General features: G+C 44.1%; 1 protein-coding gene across 5 annotated transcripts in view; it reads left to right on the top strand.

Moving 5' to 3' along the window:
* The window catches only part of sgcd (sarcoglycan, delta (dystrophin-associated glycoprotein)), a 284,743-nt gene that overhangs the window by 162,155 nt on the left and 97,990 nt on the right, over positions 1 to 24,598 (top strand). For all 5 annotated transcript variants that reach the window (XR_013190496.1, XR_013190497.1, XR_013190494.1 and 2 more), the window contains exon 2: positions 10,324 to 10,509. Coding sequence is in view for 2 of the 5 variants with exons in the window: in XM_077196702.1 (XP_077052817.1) it covers positions 10,324 to 10,509 (186 nt within the window). In the remaining 3 variants the exon portion in view is untranslated. The remainder of the gene's footprint in view (positions 1 to 10,323; positions 10,510 to 24,598) is intronic.

Here is a 24,598-nt window from a genome sequence, read left to right as displayed (position 1 = left end):
TGATGTCGGAGAGACTCCATGAGAAAACGGATCTGCTCGTGCACGAGGTTAAAGTGCGCAAGCAGACCATCTACGGGACAACGCGGATTCCACCATAGCTTTATGTACACAATAATAATCTTTAACATTGTAATCTTTTAATTTTTAATATTTTGCATGTTTGTGTGCTGCTGCACATCCCTGTGTGTGTAATAAGTGTAAGCGCGTGTTGGACCCTCCTATAGGCTCATATTACTTACGCGCTCTTTAAATAACAAAAAAATAATAATAATAATATTGCACCATTGACTTTAGACCAGGTTTCAGTTGGCACAATCTATTTCAATTGCCTCAAAATAGCAATGCACCAACAATGCGTCTGAACACACCTTGTTTTCAGACAAAACAAGGTTGCTTGCTAATTTTACTTCATATCAATAAAATTTAATTTTTAATAACATTTTTTCAAAACTTCACAAATTCTTAAACATTCTCAAAACAGATTTGCATCTACAGTATTTTTACAGTTAACATTACAAATACCATTTGTTTGTTTTTTGAATTCTTTAAACTTTTTTAATGATTTCTTTTTGGAACGACCCAACAATATGTCAGTAATTATTGTTCATTCTTTGAATGGACTGTTTATGTGTGTCAGTGCATTCCATTTGGAATGCACTGTTTATGTGTTTCTGAGCAATATGATTTTTAATTAAACAAAGTTCGGGAGGAGCACTTCCAAATAATCAATCCAATGAACTTGACATCAACAATCATCATGTCTATCCAATCAGCATGAGAGGAAGCATATATATATGCACTCAGATGACTCGCCAACATTTCTTGACAGTTTTTCAGCATCCCTCCACCACCCCGACACCTCACTCTCGGCTTGTTCCTTCCACAGCCAGGAATACGGGGGAGTACTCTGGGTTCGGGCCGAATACCGAGCCCAGAGCCCTCTCCTCGAAAAGCACGCCAAATATGCATACCATTTATTCTATCTGACTTATTTGTTAGTGTGAACTCATGAAATGGAGAACGGGGAGTGTGTGTATTGTTCTGTTGTGTTGGGAATTTGAAGAGTTCCTGTTATGTTGAAGGTTTAGTGTGTAAAGAGTGGAAATTACAAATTAACTGCAAGAGATTGTCTGATTGCTTTGAAATGTATACAATTTTATCTCGATTACTCAATTCAATTACTTTTTTGGGTAGAGTTTAGTTAATAAATAATGTTAAAGGGATAGCTCATCCAAAAATGAAAATTCTGTCATCCCTTATTCACCCCCAAGGTTGTTCCAAACCTGTATGCTTTTCATTCATCTGCTAAACAATATAATTAAAAATATTTGTGTTCAGCTGAAGAAAGAAATTCATACAGGTTTGAAACAACTTGAGGGTGTGTAAATGATGACGGAATTTTCATTTTTGGGTGAACTATCCTTTTAAGAAAATGTTTAATGTTAAGGAAATTGTTTCACTGTCCACAACTGAATTAAATTCAGTCAATGTATATATTTTTTTCTCTTTTAAATGCAGAAAATGTAATAAAGAAAAATGGTCTTTGGAGACCATAATAAACTTAATTTCAAATCGTGTCAATGTTGTAAAGAAAGGTTTGGATAAATTAAGGTGATTAAAAAAACAGTAATATTATTAGAATGGCTTAGTGTATTTTGCTCTATTTCGAGGTTTTTATATCAATAGTTCTTGATCTTTAACTGAGTCCTTTTCCACCTTATTTTGTTACCAGTCCCTGTTATGATATGGCTAACATCTGTAGCATTTGCCGCTGACAAGGGTAGGACACTAACACTTCAGTTCACAGATGAGTAAGTTGCCATCTTAGCTTCTCCCCGAGGAACCAGCAGTGTAGAATATTGCTTTCACTTCACCTGACCTGTCCTTCAGCAACTCCATTTACAGTTGTGTGAGCCCAGATATCTTCAGAAACAGGAGAGACAGGAGAGCTTTGTATTTAAGTCTTCCTTTAATTACAGGCTATGTTTATTTCTGGATGGTAAAAGCATGGCTGTTGTTTTCAGCATACCAAGGACATTTTGCAGAAATGTAATTGAGCTTCCAGATGATTATGAAGTTCTTAATGTAGTTGTATTACTACACTGAACATTCAACATCAAGGTTAAACTGGACTGGAACAAATACAGTTTCTGCATTGCTGTAATTGCATTGTGTGATCTGTTAATTTGTTAAAAAATATTACAAATGCAATTCACACATACAAAGACTTGAATGCAGCAGCAGGCCTATTCATTTCTGACAGGATTATTAATTGTAAGCTGAAGAAGTTAAAAGAATGAAATGCTTAAGTAGTTTGGCATAATCTAATATAAGTGGAGCACACAAGCCTCCTCTGTGAGTCGCAAGTACCAAAATGAGTGGATTACTTTACTTAAACGGTCAAATACATACACAATTATAGGTCAAAATGCCCGTCTTGGCGAGTATTCTGTTAAACACAGTCGATTTTGGAACTTAAATAAAATATTTATTAACAAAAGTTTAAAAAGAAATAAAACTCAATCAAGGTCAGCCAGGAACCTTGGAGTTGTAATTGATGATCAGTTAAACTTCACAGACCACATTGCTAGAACTGCCCGGTCCTGCAGATTTGCCTTATACAACATTAGGAGGATCAGGCCCTTCCTATCGGAGCATGCTACACAACACCTTGTCCAAGCTCTTGTTCTATCCAGACTGGACTATTGTAATGCTCTCCTGGCAGACCTTCCAGCTTGCACTATCAAACCTCTGCAACTGATCCAAGATGATGCAGCCACAGTGGTCATTAACAAGCCAAAGAGAGCACACGTCACACCTCACCTCATAAAATTGCACTTGTTGCCAGTTGCTGCTTCCATCAAATTCAAGTCACTGACTTTTGGCTGCAGAACAACCACTGGCTCTGCTCCCTTTTACCTACAGTACATATACTCGTTACTTCAGACTTACGTGCCACCCGGAGACTTGTGCTCTGCAAGTGAACGCCGTCTTGTGGTGCCATCTCAAAAAGACACTAAATCTCCTTCTCGGACCTTTTCCTGGTCTGTTCCCTGCTGGTGGAATGATCAGCCAAACTCAACCCGAGCTGCTGAGTCCGTGGCCATTTTCAAGAAACAGCTGAAGACGCATCTTTTTCGGCAACACTCGATCTATTAATACGAACACTTTATCTTCTATTCTATATCTATTATCTTTTTTTTTTTAAAGACTGTGTTAGATTAAACTGGGAAGGGTCGTAGCACTTGCATGTTGTTGTCCTATATATTGTTAATTTAACTGCTTCTATTGTTCTCATTTGTAATTCGCTTTGGATAAAAGTGTCTGCTAAATGAATAAATGTAAATGTAAATAAATGTAGTTGAGAAAGATAACGCAAGTTGTTTAACAGTATATTGGATCCGTGCAAAAACTCTTTAAGTGACAGTAGTCTAATATTCCTGTTGCTGTTTGTCATGTTAATCTAAGAACAAAAGACAGAAAATCTCTCTGCTCTTGACTTGAATTGTAAGCATTAATCTGTATTTAATTTTTACAATGAAGTCTATGCAGTGTTATTTTACATTTGATTACTTTAATTTCTGTAGTATTCCTTTCCCGAATAATAACCTGTTAGACTCACCTAAAAAACTTAAATAAAAGTAATTAATAAATGTAAAGTTTTATTTCTTTATTATATTTTATTTCTTGTGGTCACTCTTACACTGTATGTCACTGACCCATAAACCAAATGTTTTTTTTTGTTTTTTGTTTTTTTTTAAATAAAAATAGCTTTATATTTATTTTCCTCAAATGTAGGGAGCAGTCTTCTTCCTGCTGGTTAAAGTAATGCACAACGGTTTGCCTCCCCCTGCAGAGGAGTATTAGCAAATTAATTGTGCTGTTTTTCCACATGAAATCCCATTAATCACTTCAGCACTTCTTATTTAGGTTAAATCTTTGAAATCCTCAGAAACCCAATTCCTACAGATACGCTGAACATCAGAATAGCTGAAGGACATGCAATTATTTATGTGCATATTTTGAAAATATACCAATGATGCAAAGAGGTTTTTATCCTTAATTATGGAGACCAATTTTCAATAAATGGTGTATAAGCTCCTGTCTTTGGAAGAAAATATTCCATTTTACCTGTTATTTTTATTTATTTTTTAAAAAGCAATATATTATTATCATATTATATGATACAATTTTATAGAATATACTGTATATTATAATTTTATATTCATCAGAGATAATCAATGGAATGTTCTTGAGCTTGTGTTAACCACAGAACTAATTGCAAGCATTTAACCAAAAACCCATAAAAATTAAAATAAAAACAGTGACTTGAGGACGATGGAACCAGAAGACATAAATACCCTTTTCTGTGGTTTGGCCATAAAACCTCTCCCATGCCTCATGGGATAGTGAAGTGGTCATGTGTACACTCCAGAATCTCAGTGGAACTAGTAGATTACCATTTTCCAAAACGGTGTATTTGGACGTACTACTCTTTTTGCATAATGTTTTCCGCTTACCATTTAGTAATGAAATATTCGATTTCGGATGCAGGATGGTTTGAGAGTCACACTTGTATTGAGGTGTGGCGAAGACGTTCCCTTTCCTTCCCCCGAGACGTTCCCTTTCGAGGGAACTCGAACTGGGAACCAGAACTCGCAGTTCAGTTGTGAACTGCGTCGGTTACGACACTAGAGGAATGACATACCCACTATACCACAACGAGCCCCCGCTCATCCAGGTGTGAAGCTGTCTCCAGGCACAACCTAGGACGAAAGTACTCGTGCACCGGGTGTAGAGGGAAGGTCCAGACTGTAAAACCTCATAAATGTGTGCGGAGTGGCCCAGCCAGCCGCCTCACAAATATCATGTATAGAAACCCCTGAAAGGAGGGCTCTAGAGGATGCTATGCCTCTGGTGGAGTGAGCCCTCACAGCCATAGGTGAAGGCAAATTGCGCACCTGATAGGCCAGGGAAATAGTCTGAACAATCCAGTTGCTGATGGTCTTGCCTAGAGGCGGGAAGCTCCTTCTTGGGCGACCCAAAACACACCAGCAACTGGTCCGACTTCCGCCATGAGGAGGACCTCTGGATATAACACCGCAGTGCTCTGATAGGGCAGAGCAGATGAAGTCTCTCCTCATCCGCCGTCTAATGAGGTGGAGGATGAAATGCCTGCAGAACCAAAGGCCTTGCCACATTAGATGACACCTTGGGCAAATAGCCGGGCCTGGGATGTAAGATGGCCTTAATGTTGCCAGGACCAAACTCCAAGCACCCCATGGAAATAGAGAGCGCCTGGAGGTCTCCTACCCTCCTCAGAGAAGTAATGGCCAACAAAAAGACCACCTTAAACGAAAGGTTCTTGGCCTCAGCCGACTCCAGTGGTTCGAGGGGGCCTCGGCCAGCCCTTCGAGAACCACTGCCAGGTCCCAAGAGGGAACCCTGGCGCGAGTCGCAGGTCTTATCCTCCAGGCTCCATGGTGGAAAGTACGACCAGGTGATGCCTCCCCAGAGGACCATCACTCAGAGGAGCGTGGAATACCGCAATGGCAGCCACATAAACCTTGAGTGTGGATGGGGCACACCGGCAGAAAAGCGGTCTTGGAGAAACTCCAGCACTGAGGCCACTGGGCAGTTAACTGGGTCCATTTTACGCTCTCTGCACCAAATGGAAAAAAAAAAATCCACTTAAGGCCGTATAACTTCCTCGTGGAGGGAGCTCTGGAAGTGAGTATAGTTTCAACCACTTCTGCTGTCAGGCCGGCTTCTAGGTACTGTGCCCCCTCAGGGGCCAGACCCACAGTTTCCACAGCTCGGGCCGAGGGTGGAGAACTGAGCCCCCCGCCTTAGACAACAGGTCCCTCCTCAGAGGGATCTGCCATGGCGGGCCTGCCAGAAGCAGGATGATGTCCGAAAACCATAATCGGGCGAGCCAAAACGGGGCTACTAATAGTAGGCTGACCCCGTCTCGACTGACCCTTTCCAGAACTGCTGGGAGCAGAGCGATCGGGGGAAAGGCGTACAGACGCAGCCTCGACCATGTCTGCACGATGGCATCCAACCCCAGCGGGGCTGGATGTGTGAGGGAGAACCACAATGGACAGTGTGTGGTCTCTCGAGACGCAAAGAGGTCCACGTCCACTGGGCCGAACCTCTCGCATATCAACTCCACTATCTCGGGGTGGAGTCTCCATTCCCCGGGCCTCAGCCCCTGCCTCGACAGTATGTCTGCTCCCTGATATATCCTCTGCCCCCAGGACATACATCGCCCTGAGAGACGATAGTCTCTGCTGGGACCACAGGAGGATCTGATGCGCCAGTCTGCACAGAGGCCGCGACCTCAGACCCCCCTGGCGATTCAAATAAGACACCACCGACATGTTGTCGGTTCTCACGAGGACATGGCAACCATGGAGGTCTGGCAGGAAGCTCCTCAGAGCCCGGAACACCGCCAACATTTCTAGGCAATTTATGTGCCAAGAGGAATGATGGTCCTGCCAGGGACCTCTTGAAAAGCGGCCGTCCATGACCGCGCCCCAGCCCGTGAGGGAGGCGTCTGTCGTAATAGATACACAGCGACATAACGCTCCCAATTTGGGACCCTGGGACAGGAACCAAGGCTTCTTCCAAATTGATAGGGAACGAAGGCATCTGCGCTTAACCCTTATCAAGCGGAACGGATTTCCCCTCGGGGAAAACCGCTTGGTTCTCAACCACCACTGTAAAGCTCTCATGTGTAGCAGGCCAGAAGGTATCACGCTGGACGCTGCTGCCATGACACCCAACACTCTCTGAAAGTGTTTGACAGTAACGGCCTGGCCTAGCTTTATCCTGGACACTGTGGTAAGGATAGACTCGATCCGAGCAGGAGACAACTGTGCCTGCATCGTGACCGAGTCCCACACCACTCCCAGGAACGAGGTTCTCTGGGCTGGTGTCAACACGCTCTTCTTCGTGTTGAGTCTCAACCCCAGGCTCTGGATGGGGGCGAGGACGACATCTCGATGCCGAATCGCCAGCTCTTGCGACTGGGCCAATATCAACCAGTCGTCGATGTAATTGAGCACCCTGATGCCCTCGGGGATGCTAGAGCTGCATCCATACACTTGGTAAAGGTGCGAGGGAAGAGTGCTAGGCCGAACAGAAGAACCCGATATTGGGAAGCTTCGCCCCAGAAAGCAAACCTCAGGAACTTCCTGTGAGATGGAAGGATGGAGATGTGAAAGCAGGCGTCTTTTAGATCTATCGTGAGAAACCAATCCTCGGATTGGATTTGACTCACGATGATGTGAATAGTGAGCATCTTGAACCTGAATCTCCTCAGAGACCGATTCAGATGCCTCAGATCTAAAATTGGCGCAACCCTCCATCCTTCTTTGGAACTATGAAGTACCAGCTGTAGAACCCGGACTCTCTGATAAGAGGGGGAACACGCTCTATGGCCCCTTTGTCCCGCAGCGAGTGAACTTCCTGTTCCAACACTGGACCCTGCTCTGTGTGTACTGAAGTCCAGACCACCCCATTGAATTTTGGTGGGACACACTGGGGGAGTCACACTTGTATTGCCATTTGAGGTCTCACATAAGTTAGGACCTCTTTCCCTTAGCCTTTCCCTTAGCCTTCTTAGACTGGAGAACATTCCTCAGATCCGCCCTCTCAGGAGGCTGCGGGTACGAGCGACGTCTAGAGTCTCAAGCTTTATTAGGGGGAGCTCTAGAAGCGACACTCGCTTTCTTTGCCTGGCGAGGAGAGGAACTGGAAGACGGCTGTGGTTGTTCTCAAGCAGCCGCCCTCCTGGACCTTGAACAGCGAGGGAGATACTGTTTAAATGCTTCGCCCTGCTTCTTAGCATCCTGAAACCTGTCAACTACAGTGTTAACAGCTTTTCCAAACAGACCAGAAGCTGAAACGGGTCCATCAAGGAGGAAGGCCCTGTCGTTTTCCTTAATGCCAGACAGGTTGAGCCACAGATGTCTCTCCGTGGTTACCAAAACTGACATGGAGCGACCGATGGCACGGGCCGTCTCCTTGGTAACCCAGAGGTACAAATCTGTGGCCCTGCGAAGCTCTGCTATATCGTCAGCAGAGGGACCCTCGCCCTGGTCCGTGTCCCTCAACAGGTCGGCTTGGTAGGCCTGCAAAATAGCCATTGTGTGCAGGCTCGCAACAGCTCGACCCGCCGCCATGTATGCTCTGCCCACCAAAGCTGATGTGGTGTGGCAAGGCTTAGAAGGCAGTGCCGGTGTTTTCAAAGATGACGCAAGGTTGGGTGAAAGGTAGCTAGCTAGTGCTTCCTCAACCCGAGGCATCATCCCATATCCCTTATCTCTAACCCCCACGATGTTGCTGTAATTTAAAATCGGGGGTTAGACAGGCGCGCTGAAAAGGGCCTGTTCCAAGATTTACACAACTCATTGTGTAAATCAGGGAAGAAAGGAAGAGACCGGCGTGAAGGCTGCGTGCGGTGCTGCAGGAAGCGGTCATCAAGCTTGCTTTTAGGACGCACTTCCTGCCGCTCTTGTGGCCAAGAAATATCGAGCTTGGCCACAGCCCGCGTTAAAACCTCCATTAATTCATCATACCTGGGTGCAGGCTGAACAGGATTGTGTCTTTCAGTTGGATCCCCTTCCCCAACACTGAGCACATCTAATTCCTCGGAATCAGAGAGGTGTAAACTGGAGTCATCGTCCCGAACCGGAGAAGCCGCGGCGCGGCCTCCCAAACGGGAAATAGGGGAACCTGAGCTTTCAGACGAAGAGTGGGAAAGTGCCTCGGCAGTCCGAGGAGGAAGCCGAGTCCCTGCCGAGAACGCAGCACTCTCACTGATAAGGACTCACAGTGAGCGCAAGCAGCCCCCTCGAGAGCTGCTTGAGCGTGCTGCCTTCCCAGACAAAACACACACATTTCGTGTGTGTCCCCAGCCATGAGATAGCGTGGGCAGGGGAACACACATTTTCTGAACTGTTCGGCCATGATGAGCTTTGGAATAACAGTGACAAACAACACCAAATAAGACTGACAGATTCAAACACACGGAGCGCTTGCTGAATAGCAAAAAGCTGACTTTGCTTGTGCCGGCGTGTTCTTGTACACATCCAGGTATGCCGTCACATACTACGTCATCACGCAACGCCAATAGGATTGGATTCGATTTCATTCATAAATGATGCGCTACGCTGAAGGGCATTCCCCTAGTGTCGTAACCGACGCAGTTCGAGTTCCCTCGAAAGGGATCTGGACCCTTGCTGTATTACTGATTATTCTTCACCCTTCTGTGTTCTGAATCAGTCACCTACTGTAACTTACTCATGTGAAACTGGTAGAAATGTCTTACCTAGAGATAAAATGTAGGTTTTAGAGGGCAGTGCAAAAACATTGCAAACTTTTCCACCGACTGGGTCAAACTCATATCAGAATATCCCACAGTCAGTGTTTCCATGCTGGCTGAGCAGAGATACACTTCCAGCCCACTGATTTCCCTTTATTGACCTCCATCTATTTTGTAACCAGCGTAGATGGTTGTCTGAGTGAATGATTTCATTATAAATAGGGCGAAAGTGACAGACTATCCCAAAGGCACTGTCTCTCAAAGCATTATTTGTCATTGTTCTGCATTGCAGTGTCTTTACTGTACACATTTACTCCTCCATCTATATTTACGTTAATAGGGTCAATGACATAAATCTTTTCAAAATCTACTTTAAAACACACATATATGCCAGGTACTTCCACTTATTTTGTAATGTAATATGTGTATCCATGTTGGTTTCATATGGTTTAAAAAAATATTTTAGTTTAAATTTAGTGACTTTTTTAAAAATTTTAATTTAAAGTAAAAAGTAATGTATTTGGCGTACACCTTAAATACATGTAAATACATGTAAATACATGAAATTAATGTTTCATATATCTCATTAAATTTTTGGGGAGATACAACACATCACATTGTATAACTTCAACTAACCTTGCACTGTTCTAAAAATATCAAATTATATGAAAAGAATAATTTTTTCATTACTGACCTTGATTTAATTACCTGCTCTCTGTGATGTTTAAATAATTTCATGTTCTGCATGTTTCTGCATTTTAGTTGGATCACATGATCACACGACAAAAATGAAAACAAAGAAAGTAGCATTCTCAAGTAATTGTATATGAATTGCATTTTTAAGTACTTTTGAATACAGTACATTAGGACAAAAAAAGTGTCATATCAGTGACCCCTAAATCATCTTTAATGTCTCTAACAAAATCTTCAATTAATTAATAATAATAAAAAAAAAAATCTTCAATTAACGTGTTATTTGTGTCTTCTTGCAGATGACCCAGGAACAGTGCCCTCATAGGAACAATGTCCAGAATACTGAAAAACCGCAACTGTATAAAGTGGGGATCTATGGCTGGCGGAAACGTTGCCTTTACTTCTTTGTCCTCCTCCTAATGATCCTCATAGTGGTCAATCTTGCTCTCACCATCTGGATCCTCAAAGTTATGAACTTCACTATAGTAAGTTCAGTCTTTTACTCTGGGCTTCATTACTGCTGCTGGCCATCGATTCTTTGAACGACTTAGACAGAATTGGCGTATCGCTATGATGGAGAGCCGTTATTTCTGTTTACTTTTTTGTATTTTCTGAGCTTCAGCCGGGCTGCTTTCATTTGCCTCTCAGTGGTCGATCTGTAAAGGTTTTCGCACGTAGAGTCAGTTCTCTGAGGCCAACTGCCTTCCCTCCCTTCATGTGTTTACTGATCTTTTCAACTTTCTCCTACTGTGATTTGGGTCCTGATTAATTGGATGTACTCCAGGGCCCGATCAAAGGAGGGGCCCGAGGGCAGAACTGTCACAGGACCCCAAACCCACCCAGAGACTCAACGGCCTCTGTTAACAAACTCTCCTAACTTTCATGTAACATTTGTATGGTTATTTATTACTTTGTAGGATTTATATCCTTCCATGATTGGTACTGGGGAATGAAGAGGAACTGGAAATCTGTTGCTGTCTGTTTGCTAATTAAAAATATTTGGACTGAAAAACATTTTACATAAGATTGTTGTGGAAGCACATAATTTTATTTTAATCATTATTTTTTTATGTGCCGGAATGTGGAGTGTGTATATGAGGACATGACAGGATGATTGACAGGCCAGTTCATGGTGACAGGATGCACAAAGCTGTCCATAGTAGTATGTCCAAAAATTGCCTTCTTTGTGACACTTTATTTTTATTTTTATTTTTACTTTGAACATTCCATTGACTATAAGTAACTGTGCAACTACATGTCAACTTACTCTCAGTTTTATTAGACTGTCTGCTTAATATGCTAACACTTTATTGTGATGCAACCCAACAGACATTCTACTGACTACAGGTAACTTTGCAACTACGTCAACATATTCTTATTCTAACCCTACCAGTCTAATAATACTCTACTAACACTCTAATAAGAGTTAGTAGACATCTAGGTGCAACGTTACTTACTTATAGTCAACAGAATGTGTTAAAGGGACCATCAAAATAAAGTGAAACCGCCTTCTCTTCTGCTACACTCTCAAAAGTATGTACTTTGTCATATTTGGCAATTTTTGGGACATATACTACTATAGACTGATTTGTGCATTCTGTCACTGTAAACTATGAGGTGCCCCTAGGGACATTATTCAGAATTGCATGCACATACATGTACTTTTCCTCTCACATACACATATGAAACCAAATTCATTCACATACTATAGTGAAATGCTTTTACAAACACAACTGAAACGCTCTCATACATACAACTGAAAATATTACGCTCACACACACACAACTGAAATGCATACACACACACAACTGAAACACTCACACACACAACTGAAATGCTCTCATACATACAACTGAAAATATTACGCTCATACACACAACTGAAACACTCACACACACACAACTGAAATGCTCACACACACACAACTGAAATGCTCTCACATACACAACTGAAATGCTCACACTCACACAACTGAAATGCTCTCACACACACAACTGAAATGCTCACACACACACACAACTGAAATGCTCACACACATTCAAGTGAAATGCTTTTACAAACACAACTGAAACGCTCTCACTCACACAACTGAAAAGCATTTCAGTATGTTGTATGCAAGCATTTCAGTATGTTGTATGCAAGCATTTCAGTATGTTGTATGCATGCATTTCAGTTGAAACGGAAGGTGGTTAAAGTCCCCACTCCAGTCCAGTTGGTGGCAGTAGTGCACCTCAAGACGAAGAACTAGAAGCTGTTGAAAGAAGGCATAGTACAAAAGCGCGCCTTTCACAATACAAGCGACCGAAGTTGACCGTTCGTTCCTATGGTTCGTACGCCCGCCAATCGCGCTACACCAGCGGTTCTCGAAGTGTGTGGCGCGCCCCACTGGTGGGGAATAGAGACGTGACAGGTGGCGCGCACCAAACGGGAGGAAATTTTCCTTTATATGCTCTTTATTCGTTGATGGCGAGTCCGCATAGTCAACTTCATCTTTGCAGCAACACAGAAAACACCAGTTTATTAATAAACAATTAAATGTCTCCTTGCTATTTTTTATACATTCATAATCATTACTTTTGCCGGTTCTTTGTGGCAAGCTTTATGCGTGAGCTTGAGTGCGGCAATATAACGCTCATTATCCTGTATAGCCTATTTAAGTAATTAAATTAATATAATGGGGCGATTTGTCCACTAACGGCTTAAATGAACAGCTACTAGTCGACTAGAAAAAAACTTTAGTCGGAGACAGCCCTTATTCCACATATTTTCGAGCCAGCAGAACATTCTGGGTTGCGCGCGCGACCCTGAGCGGAATGAGCGAGCGGAGGAATATTCAGAAATGCGCTCTCTCTCTCCGCTCACATGCTCTAATCGGAACAAAGGAATATTAAAATAATTAATTATTAGTTTATATCTTATACACTGCCCATCATTTTAATCCCATATCAAATGTTATGTCTATTTTAATATGTGTAATATATACTTTTTTTTTTATTTCACGTTTTTAAGTAGCCTACAATATTATGTTAGTCCACATCCCCCAACCAGGGGATGCTATGACGAGTGGCACTTTTATTTATTTTCTATTTTTGAACTTGATACAAATTTTGACACAGCTGCACTTTTATTTTCTTTATTTTTGAACTTGCTGTTATTTGATGTAGATAGTTAATTTGTATTTAGATACTACTTGTTACTTCAATAAATTTAAACATTTTAAGATTGTTGCTTATTTCATTATCATTGGGGCGGAACAATTTCAGTTGTGTGTGTGAGAGCATTTCAGTTGTGTGTGAGAGCATTTCAGTTGTGTGTGTGTGAGCATTTCAGTTGTGTGTGTGAGAGCATTTCAGTTGTGTGTGTGAGAGCATTTCAGTTGTGTGTGTGAGCATTTCAGTTGTATGTGTGAGAGCATTTCAGTTGTGTGTGTGAGAGCATGTCAGTTGTGTGTGTGTGAGCATTTCAGTTGTGTGTGTGAGAGCATGTCAGTTGTGTGTGTGAGCATTTCAGTTGTGTGTGAGAGCATTTCAGTTGTGTGTGTGTGTGAGCATTTCAGTTGTGTATGTGAGAGCATTTCAGTTGTGTGTGTGAGCATTTCAGTTGTGTGTGTGTGAGTGTTTCAGTTGTGTGTGTGAGCGTAATATTTTCAGTTGTATGTATGAGAGCATTTCAGTTGTGTGTGTGTGAGCGTTTCAGTTGTGTGTGTGTGAGCATTTCAGTTGTGTGTGTGCGCGTAATAATTTCAGTTGTATGTATGAGAGCGTTTCAGTTGTGTTTGTAAAAGCATTTCACTTGTATGTGTGTGAGCATTTCACTATAGTATGTGAATGAATTTGGTTTCATATGTGTATGTGAGAGGAAAAGTACATGTATGTGCATGCAATTCTGAATAATGTCCCTCGGGGCACCTCATAGTAAACTGGCCTGTCTTTATTTATGCAACACTTTTGACCAGAAGTGTATATGAAGACATGGAACTGAGGTAAAAACAATATTTATTTATTTATTTGCAACAGAGCTCTTTACTTGTCTCACAGATTCTATTTATCAAAGTTTTTGCCTCTTGCCTGCCTCAACAGTCCTCCTCTGCTCTTTTGTTGTGATGGTATATTTCACTGACGGGTAATATTTTACACTTGTTGAGCATCAATGATAATTAAATTCCACCACACAAAGAATGTTAATGACTTAATTTTAGTTAACTGTCCCATCCGGGACGCAGTCTGATTCATTCCGTCATATTAAACAAAAAATTGACTTGAATTAAACCCCTTCATTTAGATGTTACCACAGTAAGCTTATATTTAGGTTACCTGACAAAACATTTTCACAGTGCATGCCTGGGGCCTGATCCCTAACTGTGACTAAAATGATTTTGCAATGCAGATTTATGCAGATGAAATGTGATGTTTATGTGGGGTGATATGCTCAACTCATGCTTCTCGTTTTCATCAAGATTCTTAGCCTTCCTGTAAAAGGAGTGTTAAAATGGAGTAAGATGGTGTGAAGGGCATTGGGCTCTCAAGGGACCTGTGGAGATCAGGTCTGTGAAGAGTGCAGATGCAGATGAGCAGCTGGATGTTTTCCTGATTTATGTCACCTCAGATTGCAGGATGGCCGATGTGTCAGGGCTGAAACAGAATTAAATATTTAGTGTCCTCAGATGCCAAAGGACGATGCATATCAATGTTGACATCACGGGAGAATGCGTTAGAAATTGTGATTGCACGTCCTTGTCTCTTTCCACGCAATATTCATTCTCTAGACAAAATGTAATTAGCATTATATCATTTTAATTTGATTAATATAGTACCATGCAGAAGTCTTAATGTCTTCATTTCATAGCTATTTGGCAGTGAATGCCCATTTCAGGACTAATGAGGCATGTTTTACATCTCAGAGGTGAATTTATAATATTTTTACACGTCTCTGCGCTCAGTCAATGCTGAGATTTCAGCTTGGTCTCCACAGTGTTCACGTGGTGAAGTGTACACATACAGTTTGGTATGTATTTATGTTTGAATAGACACTTTTCCATCACTGTATTAAAACAGCACTTAACACTTAACCAATTTTACACGTGAATGATAGAGACGTACAAATCTTTAGGAATATTTTGAAGACTGCTCTGTGCTACAATTACCAGATTGCAAAACCCACAATCTCATATAGAGGAAATCAGAAAAGGATAGACATTTTGTCCAAGAAAGACTAACTAATTGTTAAATTCATTGATTAACAAATGTATCCATATTAATATTAATAATAAAATATTAAGCAGCACAACTTTTTTCAACATTAATAATAATCAAAAAATGTTTGAAATGTTTCTTGCACTCAAAATCAGCATACTATAATGATTTCTGAAGGATCACGTGACACTGAAGACTGGAATTTTGGCTGCTGACAATTCACCTTTGCCATCACATGAATAAATATAATTTTAAAATATGTTAAAATAGAAAATTGCTATTTTAAAATGTAGTACTATTACTGTTTTTTACAGTATTTTTGATCAAATAAAAGCAGCCTTAGTGAGCACAAGAGACTTCTTTACAGCCACGCCGATACTAATACGATTATATGGTCTTTTTCAGACCTGGGGCTGTTTGAGCAGCTTTGTTCTATGCATCCCATGGGTTCAGTTATGAGAGTAGAAGAACTGTCTGATGGGGGGTGTGAGGGTTGGACACTAACATTCATGTTAGTGTCCCCCCCCCCCAAACACACACACACAATTAGGCTACAGGATTTCAGAGTCTTCCTCGTAGTTCCTCTGATTCTCGCAGCTCTATTTATATCAACATAACTGTTAACTTGTGCTGCCTGGTCTCATTCAAGCGCCGCCTCGTTGACACCCTCCAAAGCTATTATGGAAATGTGTGTCATGACTAACTCTGCCATTTTGTAACCACCAACAGTCTGTCACAAGGGTTTTCTGTGAGGCACGGGTCAACCATGGACATGAATCAGTGAGCTCTAGAGAACTCGCACAGTCACATCGCAGCCATCTTGGCCTGCGGCTGATACTAACACCAGAATTAATTGAACTCTTGGGGGGAAACAATAAGTGTCAGTTCAAAAGCTGGTGTGGAGAGTCTCTAAATGACCAAGTGATGATGTGATGATGTCCCTGTCCTTTCCTTGGAGGCCTGCCCTCCATGTCAGTACTTTGAGCTCTGAGTACGGGAAGAAAGTTTTGCCATATCGAGTGTTCAGTCAGACCTGCCTGTTTCAGTAAAGCCATGTATCATTTCACTGTCACATGCATGTTTCTGATTGAAGTGTGATTTATTTTTGAATCATTCAGATGGCTTATGATCCGATTGAAAGAACTCAAAAGAACAAAACTTTCTGAATTACCATACTGATTCGAAAGATCCTGATATGGTCTGTGCTTATTTTAAGCAGCTTAGTGATATCATATTTGTATTCATTTGATTCAGTTTAGTGAATAATAATTTTAGAAAAACAGCATTAATGTACAAATTACACTTTAGAACACTCTTTTTCTGAGAATCAAAAATATACAGTGTACAGCCTGATAAACAAACAAATGACTCTAATTAGCCATGCGATGTGACCAGTGTAGTTTGATTTATGAACAAATCACTATTATGTGCCGGTTCTTTTTGGTCAATAAAAACATGCAACACGACCAGAGTAGAATGGTTGATGAACAAATGGCTTAATGAGTCGGTTCTTTTTAGTGAATCAAAAACATTCAGTGTGACCAGTGCAGTCTGATTCATGAAAAAAAATTACTGTTATGAGCCAGTTCCTTTTAGTTAATTAAAAACATGCAGTGCGACTAGTGATTAATTATGGAACAACTGTTATGAGACATTCTTTTTAGTAAAAAAAAAGGGGGAAATAGCAGCATTTTCTTAACAATATGCTGTTTACATTAGGTGAAAATAGAGATAGATTCTATTTACACTATGTAAAAATAGCAGTTTCTTTGCGATATGTGTAACTATGCTATACTTTTTGCAGATAAAAGATACTATTTGCACTCTGTAAATTAAACCGTATGCAAAAAAAAGTGTAAATTATTACATTTATTAAAATTATTATTTAAAATACTATTGCCGCTGTCAACAATCCAGCATCTTCTGTAATTTTGCCTGGCCCAACCAGACATCAGTGGGCGGAGTTAGTGTAAGTAGCCTCTGCCAAAAAAGCTGGCTATTTGCAGTTTGTGTAAATAGACACTCCTTAAAAGGCATATCAAAATAAATCAGAATCTAAATCAACAGCATGTGAATGCATTAAAATTGAATCTAGCCGTAATTTCAAATGAACAGCGAGAACTTTCTATGCACTTCCCTTGCATTTGTCTTCCTGTTCCTGTGTGGCACTGCACTCTGTATTTTTCTACTAGTAAAAAGCTAACGTAAGCTGGAAAAGAATGACTCCAACACAATAAAAAGCGAACAAATCCAGCATGCTGTGCCAAAGCCATAGGCTTTTCCAGGGCCCACGAGGATAAAAACATAATTTGCTAGACCTGACACATTAAGCAATGGCGTACTTGGGTTAATAGAATGCAGCCCCATTTTCAACCTGCCGACAAACATGAGCTGCCACTGTGGCACCTCAACGCCATCCATAAACAGAAAATAACACTGAGGCTGTAGCTGCTGCACATTCACAACCTCTAAAGCCCTCCCCTACAGGGCTAGATAAGAAGCGCACACACAACATCTCATAAAGCTCTTTTTACAGTGCAGTCATCAATGCGGTAGTTCGAAAATGCTCATGTGCTGCCTTTACATATACTGTAAACTCTCTGGACACAGTAGTTGAACATTTAAAAGCTCTTACAAATCACTAATTAGCTTTATGCAAGCAGATATTATCTTTTTAAAGCTTAATTAGCAGGATTCATGGTATGGGTCACCTGAAGTAAAAAAAAAAAGAAGCCCTGCCCTGTATTAATAATTAATAAAAATGAATGTAGTGGGAACGGTAGTACAAAACCCTGATAAACTGATATAAGAAAAAAAAACTAAAGAGCTGAGCCTCTAGTGAAGATCTGATTGCTAAATGGGCGTTTCGGGCTCCTACACTCTTAAAAATAAAGCTGCTTTATTGATATGCATGGTTACATGAAGAACCTTTAATATCCATGGAACCTTTCCATTCCACTAAAGGTTCTTTATAGTGGATAAAAAGGTTCTTGATTATTAAAATGCTCTTCACAAGAACTGTTCATTGAAAGGTTCTTTGGGAAACCAAAAATGGTTCTTCTATGGCATCACTGCAAAAACACCTTTTTCGGAACCACTGTTTGCAAGAGTACAAGGCAGCGTGAAGCTAGATGGACCAACCCATTTTGTCTTAAGCTGGCAGTGGATTGGAAAATACAACATTGTCCTAATTTGGACAGACCGGGGAGGCTGAAACAGAGACAACTGACTGAATTATGTCAGCTAGTAATAGCAATCGAGGTTATTTGATAAGTCACAAAAGGATATAAATTTTTTAAACCTACATCATAAACCACTACTCTGGCACTATATGAACACTGGAGTAATTCTGTTCTGTCTCTCCTTATCTATAAAGTTTTCATGAATTCAAAATGAGCGTTTTATGGCTTTTCATCCATGTCTAGTAGCTTTGATGGCATATGCGTGTGTACATCTAAAACCTGACAAAAATTATTTTTACAGAAATATGCATTTACACACATTTACATTTTGCAAAAAGATTTAGCTAAATGATGATATTAACTAGTATTGTTTAATGTAAATTTAAATTATTTAGTTTTTGAAAGTTTGCTCACCAAGGCTGCATTTAAAAAAAAAAATACAGTGAAAACAGTAATATTATGTTATGTAATAGAATTTAAAACAACTGTTTTCTGTTTTAATAGAAAAGCTTTTCAGCAGCCATTACTCCAGTTTTCAGTGACACATGAGCCTTCAGAAATAATTATAATATGCTGATCCAAAAAAAAATCTTACAGTTAAGTACAAGTCATGCGCGTGATTTTGCATTTTCTTCAGCCCAAGGGTTATTCATTTCACTTTTAGTGTGAAATTTTGGTCTGAGTAGGGAACGGAGACGTTCCGTCGGATGACGACGAATGGGGTTTCGCTTAGAAAGCCTATCAACTTCGAGTATTACAAAACGAGCCAATGGCAAAGAAATGCCATGGGTCTGCGGAATTTATAGCGGAATTATAAAAGGAGGACGCCGGCAACATGCAGATATGTTTCTTCGCTGAGGAGCCAAGACTGAGCTCAGGCTATCCCCGCGGTACAGCGGAAAGTGGCAGGCAGACGGAACCCTTTCCGAGACGTTCCCTTTCGTTGTCACTCCGAGTTCCGTTGGATGACGACGAATGGGGTTACCAGTCTAATCACCCACCTTCTCGGCTGTCTTTCAGTGCCCTGCGTAAATCTGAGATCCCTGTCGTGAGACTGGCACGGACGAAGGACTCCTATTTAGCACAGGAATACCTAGGTACACTGGGAAATATGCAATTATTGGCAACCCAGAGGGGGGGGGGGGGGGGCTTGGACACATGCTCAGTGAGGCTTACAGTGGAAATACACATGTGGGGGTCGCTCGGAGGAGGGACCATGCACACGAGAGGCACCTAGCCGACGTGCAGGCAATAGACACTGGCGCTGACATCAGGAGTGCTGGAGGAACTCAGGGCTTTCGGAGAAGCTCACCTGAGGAGATATCGTACGTATCCAGTCCGTGGAGTGGAATGGCGAGCAAGCGAAGACACCTGAGCGGGTCCAGTACTAGCTGGTTGAAGCGAGTACACGAGAGGACACTGGCTCCACTCGGAGATTGTAGAATCTGGCGAATGTGTTAGGTGGCGCCCAGCCTGCAGCTCTGCAGATGTCTGTTAGCGAGGCGCCATGCGCTAGAGCCCAAGAGGACTCCACACTCTGGGTGGAGTGGGCAGTCACACCAAGGGGGCACGGTCGACCTTGCTGGTGGTATGCCAAAGCAATGGCGTCCACTATCCAGTGAGACAACTTTGCTTGGAGAGATCCTTTCCCTTCAGCTTCCCACCATAACAGACAAAGAGCTGATCTGAGGGCCTGAAACACTGCGTCCTGTGTACATAGGCGCGGAGAGCGCGTACTGAACAGAGCAGTGCCAAGGCTGGGTCTGCCTCCTCCAGGGGCAGCGCTTGCAGGTTCACCACCTGGTCCCGGAAGGGAGTGGTAGGAACCTTGGGCACATATCCGAGCCGGGGTCTCAGGATAACGTGAGAGTAAGCCGGCCCGAATTCCAGGCACGCTTCGTCAACGGAGAATGCGTGCAGGTCCCCTTCGGTCTTGATGGAGGCCAATGCAACCAGGAGCGCTGTCTTCATTGACAGGAATTTAAGCCCCACTGATTGCAAAGGCTCAAAGGGAGCACTCTGCAGGGCAGTTAGAACCACTGAGAGGTCCAAAAAGGGAACGAGAGGAGGGCGAGGAGGATTCAGTCACCTCGCTCCTCTCAGGAACCTGACGATCAGGTCATGCTTTCCAACAGACTTACCTTCGACCGGGTCATGGTGTGCGGCACTAGAATAATACAGGGCGCAATGGGTCGAGTCGTGAGAGGCAAACACATCTATCTGTGCGTCCCCGAACTGGTCCCAAATCAGCTGAACCGACTGGGGATGGAGTCGCCAATCTCCCGGGAGGGGCTGAAGCCGTGAGAGCTCGTCGGCTGCACAGTTCAGGGCTCCAGGGATATAAATGGCATGAAGCGACCTCAGATGCTTCTGACTCCATATGAGGAGGTGGCGGGCGAGTTGCGACATACGGCGAGAGTGTAGACCACCTTGACGGTTGATGTACGCTACAGTGGCGGTATTGTCTGAACGGACTAGTACGTGTTGATTCTTGAGCACGGCCCGGAACCGGCGCAGAGCAAGATATACAGCCAGCAACTCGAGGCAATTGACGTGCAGAAGGTGCTGGGGTCATGTCCAGGAGACCGCGGCAGCACGTCCATTGTACATGGCGCCCCAGCCCGTGGTGAAGGCATCTGTCGTTACGACAACATGCCGAGAAGCTTGTTCCAGGGGCACTCCGGCCCGTAGAAAACTGAGGTTTGACCACGGGGTGAAGGTCTGACGGCAGGTCGGAGTAACTGGTACTCGGAGGGTGCCGTGTTGCCATGCCCATTTCAGGACTCGGTCGCGAAGCCAAAGCTGAAGCGGTCTCATATGAAGCAATCCGAGCGGCGTTGCCTCGGCTGCAGATGCCATATGCCCCAGGAGCCTCTGAAAAGGTTTCAGTGGAACCACACTCTTACCCTCGAACTGTCTCAGGCAAGTCAGCAGTGACTACGCACGCTCGCTCGTAAGCTGCGCCTTTTACATGGCGACCGAGTCGATTTCCATACCGCGAAAAAGAGATCCTCTGCACGGGGCAAAGTTTGCTATTTTCCCAGCTGACCCGAAGGCCCAGACGGGCTAGGTGCCGGAGCACTAGGTCCCTGTGTTCGCAATCCTGGTCTCGAGAGTGAGCTCGGATCAGCCAGTCGTCGAGATAGTTCAGGATGCGAACCCCGTGTTCCCGTAGGGGAACAAGGGCTGCCTCGACGACCTTCGTGAAGACGCGAGGAGACAGGGCTAGCCCAAATGGGAGAACCTAGTACTGATATGCCTGCCCCTTGAAAGCAAACCGTAGGAACGGTCTGTGTCGAGGGAGAATGGAGACATGAAAGTAGGTGTCCTTCAGGTCGATTGCTGCAAACCAATCCTTGGGCCGCACACATTCGAAAATGCGTTTGGCCGTGAGCATCTTGAACGGCAGCCTGTGAAGGGAGCGGTTCAGAACGCGCAGGTCCAGGATTGGCCGTAACCCACCGGTTTTCTTCAGGACAAATGAAGTACGAGCTGTAGAAGCCGGACCTCATTTCGGCTGGAGCGACAGTCTCGATCGCACCCTTCGCCAGGAGGGTAGCAACCTCCCTGAAGCGTGGAGGAGACCGCCCGAACTGAATCGCGTAGCCGAGCCTGATCATCTGGGTGACCCAGCGGGACAGTTTGGGAAGCTCTAGCCAGGCTCCCAAGAACTGTACCAGCGGGGTCATACGAACCCCAGACTTCCCACCGGTGGTGCAGCAAGGCGGAATGACTGGCCCAGACGTGGATGGCATAACGGCCCGGTGTGGGGGCACAGTCATTAACCGCGCCCTGACAGAGGAGACCAGGAAAGGATGAACGTTCCACGAGGGTCTGCTCTGCCAGGGGGCTGGCGACAGAGGAGGATGAGGGGTGCACGGCTCGGGGGCGGCGCACCGTGTCGTCCGAGAACTCTGTGTGCTCAGGGATGAACATGAACATGTCACTTCTTGCTTTAACCACATTAGAGTGCTGCCTACCAGGGGGTGAGCAGCAGGGAGTGGAAAACAAAGGATTCTCCCCTGGCCCTCCACCGGGGGAAGGAGTGGTCCTGCTACCATCTCCTGAGAAGTGACCATCATGCCTGAGCAGCCCGTCTCAAAAGCGCCGCTTGGCCCGACGTTTAGCGGGGGCGGGGCAGGAGAGGGCTGTGGCATCCCCCTGCGGCCTCTTGAGCCAGCCCGGGTGAACAGGCGCGGTGGAAGCCGCGGGACGGCGCCTTCGGCGGTGGGCAGACTGAGGGATCTGAGCGGACGGCGGGGCCGACGGGGCAGAATATGCCTCAGTCTGCTCATGGGCGGTTGAGAACTGTTGTACAGCCCTGAACCGCACTGCCGAAGGGCTGACCTGGGATATGAGGGTGTCGGGCAGACGGGACCGCCGGACATTCTGCACATCGGACAGTTTAAGCCACAGGCTTGAATGGTGTACATCACCTGACCCAGGAAGCGTGCGGCCACTTTCGTCGCTCGGGGAGCAAGGACAGTGGCGGCGCGCAGCTCAATGAAGAGCCCTGGGTCAGTCCTGCCCTCCTGCATGTCCATGAACACCTGGGCCAGGAAGACCAGCAGAATGGCCATGGCATGCAGTGAGGCGGCTGCCTGTCCTGGGCACTATAGGATTTCGCCTCCAGTGTAGACGAAAAACTACAGGCTTCGGACGGGTGCTTAGGATCGCGCCGAGAAGAAGCATTCTGAGGACACAGTTATTTTAGTATTACAACAGAGCGTTCAACCGAGGGACCCCAGTGTACCCATGAGCAGCGGCCATGGGAAGGAAGGGCAGAGGATATCAACGAGGGATCGCTGGAAGACATGGGGGTCTTCGAGGATTTCGAGATGCACCTGATGCACATCCGCGAAGAAAGGTATTGGGGTTAGATGGCGACGAGAGTCAGCGGCCACCCCAAAACCAATCGTACAGCAGCGAGCGCTCAGGACAGGGTGGCGAGTTCCACCCTAGTCCGATGCTCGCAGCGGCCCAGGAAAGCATGGCCGTCATCTCAGGATCGGACTCGACCAATGCCATATGCACACCCGAAAGTGGCAGCACTGTCAAATCTTCACTTCCTGAAGATTCTTGCCCGCCCTGTGATGCTGTGATGGACAAATGATCCGATTCTGGTACGTCAAAGGAAACCCGCGGGGGGTCCGAAGACGGGCCCGCGGGCGCCACGTGATCGTTCACGGGTTGCGTAAATGAAGAGGGGGGCATGGGGCACGGACGGATAGTCGGCGCCTTGTTCCACACCAACACCCTCAGGTCACCCTGGCCACCAGCCAAAGTAGCCCCTCACGTGGAGACTGTTAGATCGGCGTGTGGATGAGGGGACTCAAACGAGATCATTGAGTCTCGACCGTAATGACGCGATGGTCACGTTCCCGCGGGGAGAGCGGGAGTCATCCACAAACACTGCTCTAGCGTGATCAAGCCCAAGCACGCAGAGCAGAGAATGTGCCCATCAAAATCGTAAATGAGACAACCGCCACCAGAAATGCCCGGGCGAGCCGTCTTTAAAAAGACGTGCCACGTGCCAGCTCTTTTGTGAGAGAAAAGAAACTCTGAAAGTGTTGAAGCGCCCAGGGAGAAACACACTCACTGGCAAACCACTGCACAGATAAGCAGGAAGCGCGCACTCGCCGGGAGATCGCCGTCACACCAACACCAGAGAATCTCGCTCGTCTGTAAGAAGCTAACAGTTCAGAGATGGCTTGTGGAGTGAATAATTAACTTGGCTCCGAAGTGAAAAACATATCTGCATGTTGCCGGCGTCCTCCTTTTATACCCACGAGGTGGGGCGGATATACGCTATGCAAATTCCGCAGACCCATGGCATTTCTTTGCCATTGGCTCGTTTTGTAATACTCGAAGTTGATAGGCTTTCTAAGCGAAACCCCATTCGTCATCATCCGACGGAACTCGGAGAGACAACAAAAGGGAAGGGCCTTTACATTTGCCAAAAGAAAACTTTTTGTTTTAAACCCCAGGTGAGAAAAAGAAATGCAAAAGTGACATAACACTACTTTCCATAAAATAGTAACTAAGTAATACAGTTAGTTTATTTTTTAGGGAATAACGGCATTAAAAGTAACTTTCCCCAACACTGCATATTACTACATCATATCATGTCTTTGATGACATTTGAAACATAATGATACAAAGATATATATATATATATATATATACATTTTTTGTATTTT

The sequence above is a fragment of the Siphateles boraxobius genome, unplaced genomic scaffold, assembly GCF_051911475.1.
Source record: "Siphateles boraxobius isolate OS27281-9 unplaced genomic scaffold, OSU_SipBor_1 11, whole genome shotgun sequence".
In the NCBI taxonomy this organism is placed as follows: Eukaryota; Metazoa; Chordata; class Actinopteri; order Cypriniformes; family Leuciscidae; genus Siphateles; species Siphateles boraxobius.
The sequence above is the reverse complement of the archived record's forward strand: the minus strand, read 5'-3'. Positions and strand labels throughout refer to the sequence as shown.